Source organism: Trypanosoma grayi, assembly GCF_000691245.1.
Source record: "Trypanosoma grayi strain ANR4 Tgr_1081_V1, whole genome shotgun sequence".
Lineage (NCBI taxonomy): Eukaryota > Euglenozoa > Kinetoplastea > Trypanosomatida > Trypanosomatidae > Trypanosoma > Trypanosoma grayi.
Window position 1 is genome coordinate 1,447 of NW_008826700.1, and position 3,909 is coordinate 5,355.

The 3,909-nt window shown below is 57.3% G+C and overlaps 2 protein-coding genes across 2 annotated transcripts; both read left to right on the forward strand.

Moving 5' to 3' along the window:
* Nucleotides 1-688: 688 nt before the first annotated feature.
* On the forward strand, nucleotides 689-1,543 carry DQ04_10811010 (hypothetical protein; the record flags this gene model as incomplete). Its single annotated transcript, XM_009316367.1, has 1 exon — nucleotides 689-1,543. One exon carries the CDS (start codon nucleotides 689-691, stop codon nucleotides 1,541-1,543), a length of 855 nt encoding a protein of 284 aa, XP_009314642.1.
* A 616-nt stretch (nucleotides 1,544-2,159) lies between these two features.
* DQ04_10811020 (acyl-CoA dehydrogenase) lies at nucleotides 2,160-3,368 on the forward strand (the record flags this gene model as incomplete). The annotated part of the gene is made up of 1 exon (XM_009316368.1): nucleotides 2,160-3,368. One exon carries the CDS (start codon nucleotides 2,160-2,162, stop codon nucleotides 3,366-3,368), a length of 1,209 nt encoding a protein of 402 aa, XP_009314643.1.
* Between the last annotated feature and the right edge of the window lie 541 nt (nucleotides 3,369-3,909).

The window sequence follows — 3,909 nt, forward strand, 5'->3', positions numbered from 1 at the left end:
TTTTTTTTTCTGTTGTTATGCGCGCTGTTGTTATGATCGTTTAAAAATAAAGCGCCGCATTCCGCGCCTTCTCGCTGCATCTCGCATTGTGTTGCGCCCAACAAAATACCGGCCGTACTAACGAGGCCAGAAAACGTTTGCCGCAAAGAAAGAGCTTGCGCAGGCCTTTCACGCATGCCTTCGCTTCCTTTCTTGTTTGCGTGCACGTAGGGATGGATGGTCCACCGCCGTGTTTCTCACCAGGCGCACTCCTTGTCTCGGGCCACGCTTCTGCCTGCTACTAGTTGCCTTCTCTCTTCTTTCCGTTCTGCGCACACACGCCCAGACCACAGAGGGAGGAGGGAATAGCGAAGAAGAGAGAGAGGGAGAGAGACGGTTGGAAGTTCACGGAAGGTTTAGATTGCTGAGTGATACTAGACGAAACAAGAACAGAACCCCCAAAACAAAACCCCCAAAGAAAAAAAAAAGCGACGCCGGCCCGATTCATCATCGCTGCCACCAATACTAGGAAGATCATCAACACCGCCATCAGCGGAAAGCGGCAACGACAACGGCGTTTCTCAGTGGTGCCTTTACACGAGCCCTACAACTGTGGTCGGGCTTGTTGGGGCAGACTGAACGCGGCGAGACACCGCAGCGAGGCAAGGGAATATCACGGCGTGAGGGATTAGAGGGGCGCACACGGCGAATGGGCATTCTTGCGATGATTTTCGCCCCATTCGAGCTGTTTTCTCGCAGAAAGAACATTGGAGACAATGAGCCGCTTCATACGGCGCCACCCGCTTTCGATCTCAGCGAGGCGGTGGAGTCGCTGCCGCCAGACGTGTACCTGCGGCGCGACACCGCCACGAAGCCAAGCCTTCTACTCACACGTGCGCAGTTCGTTGCGCTGCAGGAGCAACTGCCTCACCGCTTCCAAGGCCGGCGCTGGCGGCTCGTGTTCGGCAGTGAGTACCATGGATTCTCGCGCCTCGCGTTTCAGCACAACTGCGCCGAGGAGGTCAAGAGCGCTTGTGGGCGGGAGCGGCACGCGGTGCTGATCATTAAGGCGGGTAATGACGGGCAGCTGCTGCTGGGCGCGTACATCTCCGTCATTCCACAGGCGTCGAACCGCAAGTACATTGGCAGCGAGGAGAGCTTCCTCTTTGCTGTGCCACCGGCGGTCACATCAGGTGCTGCAGAGGCATCCGCAACAGCTGAAACAAGGGAACCAGCAGCGACTAGTGCGCCTGAAAGTTTCATTCGTTTCTTCAAGCCGCCATCAAATGCTCCCAACCGTTATTTCATGCGCTGCGAGGATGGCAATATTTCTCTTGGTGGCGGCGGCAAGGGTCCAGCGGTGGTGCTCCACTCCGACTTCGTCACTGTGTCGTGCAGCACGGCATGTCCTACCTTTGGCCTCCACGAGTCTCTCCTGCTGCTCAACATGCGTGATGGTGACGAGTTGCCCAGCGGCGTGAAGATGGAGGGGGGAGAGCCGTTTGCGTCGGTGCGGGCGATTCAGCTCTGGGTTGTCGGCGACGAGTGCTTCACCGCTCTCTGAGCGGGATAGCAGGAGCAAAAGGAAAAAAAAAAACAGACGACTCTATTCGTGCACGCTCACACCTCTGATTGGGGAAGGAGGTGCAAAGGAAGAGGCACTCTCGCCGTGGTGAGGCATGCTGCACGTTTTTTTGGTTATTGTTTGTATGTTTGGTTGCTTGCTTGCGTGCTTGTGCTGCCGCTGTTAATAGCGTGATTCGTTCTCCTTTGTGTCTGTATCTGTGTCTGTGTGCCTGTGCATCTTCGGGTGGAGACGTGCGCGTGTGCGCAGCCCTCCTCAGCTTAATTCTTTTATTATTATTGTTGTTATGCTTGCCTGCGCTCAAGCATGCTTGAGCGCAGGCAAACACACCAATGCTGCCGCTGCTGCTGATGATGATGGGAGAGACGCCGGCTCTAAATGTGCCCACCTTCTCTTCATCGGTGATGCCGCGCCGTCCCTTGCCCCCCTTCCGCGGCGCCTTTTTTCTCACTGACGAAGAAACAAGTTGCGCCTCCTGCCGCAGCCAGACAAGAAAAGGATCACAGCACCACCGAGCGTGTGTCAGAGAGAGAGAGAGAGAGAGAGAGAGAGAAACAACAAGCGAGGCAAAACACAAACTACACAGTCAGGAGACATGATTCGGCGTACCTCGAGGGCCTTCGTGCGACGCAGCGTGTTGTGCCTCTCATCGGCGTCGGCGCCCACAGCGGGCGGCATCTCCTTCGAGCTGACGCCGCAGCAGCTGGAGGTGCAGGAGGTGGCGCACCGCTTCGCCGCGGAAAAGATGCTGCCACTCGCTGCCAAGTACGACCAGACGATGGAGTACCCACACGAGGTGTTCAAGGCGGCGTGGGAGCTGGGGCTCATCAACATGCACATCCCGCAGGAGTACGGCGGCGTCGGCGCCGGCTGTGTGGACGGGCTGCTGGTACACGAGGAGCTGTCGTGGGCCTGCTCCGGTATGAGCACGGCCTTCGAGGCGAACAGCCTCGCACAGGCCCCGCTCATCATCGCTGGCAACGATGCTCAGAAGCGCAAGTACCTTGGCCGCATGACGGAGGAGCCGCTCAAGTGCGCGTACTGCGTCACAGAGCCTGGCGCCGGCTCCGACGTTGCGGCGGTGGCGACGTCTGCAACGCGTCGCGGCGACGAGTGGGTGGTGCGCGGGCAGAAGATGTGGATCACCAACGGCGGCGTCGCCAACTGGTACTTCCTGCTCGCCAACTCCGCCGATGGCCCCGTCGGCTTTGTCGTGGATGCCGACACGCCCGGCATCACGCCTGGGAAGAAGGAGATCAACATGGGCCAGCGCTGCAGTGACACGCGCGGCATTCTCTTCGAGGACGTCGTTATTCCCGACGCGAACGTCATTGGGCGCCCTGGTGAGGGCTTCAAGATCGCAATGCGTGCCTTCGACTTTACGCGGCCACCGGTGGCCATCGGCGCCGTTGGTGTGGCGCGGCGTGCGTTGGAGGAGGCGCGCGACTACGCCAAGCAGCGCAAGACGATGGGGAAGTGCATCGCTGACCACCAGGCGATTGCGTTTATGCTCGCTGATATGGCCGCGGCGATCGAGGCGGCGCGCCTGCTGGCGTACCGCGCCGGGTGGGAGGTGGACCAAGGGCGGCCGAATACATTCTACGCGTCGTCGGCGAAGCTTCTCGCCGCAGAGACGTGTGAGCGGTGCGTGACGAATGCGGTGCAGATATTCGGCGGCAATGGGTTCAACACCGGCTACCCGGTGGAGAAGTTATACCGTGACGCAAAGATATTCTCCATCTACGAGGGGACGAGCCAGATTCAGCGACTCGTCATCAGTCGACTGGTGCTCGGGAAGCGCTGAAGGATATGGTGGTTTACTACTGCTGCCTGGGCTGGGGCTGGTGCTTGAGGGAAGGCTTGTACGAGCGGATGAAGTGTGCTTGCACAGATGAACAATCTCAGACTACACGTCTCTCTCTTGTATATGCATTTGTATATGAGCGTCGATCTCTGTGTGCAGCTGAGCCGCATCGCTGCGGAATGCTGAGCAGTTGCGGCAGGCAAACACACAATTGACGCAAGCAGCAACAAAATCAAAGGGGCGGAGGAAAAGAAAGATGCAAAGAAAACAAAAAAAAATATATATATATATCCGAGCAAGTGACAGTACTGACGTGATAAAGGAATAATGTTCTACTGTTCCCTCACTACTTTAGAACGAAGGGAAAAAAAAATCCCTTTCAGCTGTTGTTTTTGCCTTCTTTTTTTTTTTTGCTTTGTTGGTCGTCTTACTCCCTCGGCTCAAGTGTGAGTGGTGGGTGAAACGATATTGCGATCGAGGCTGGCTGCTTGTATAACGGATTCCCCATTTTGTGTGCGCGTGCGTGTCGTGCCGCGGCTCC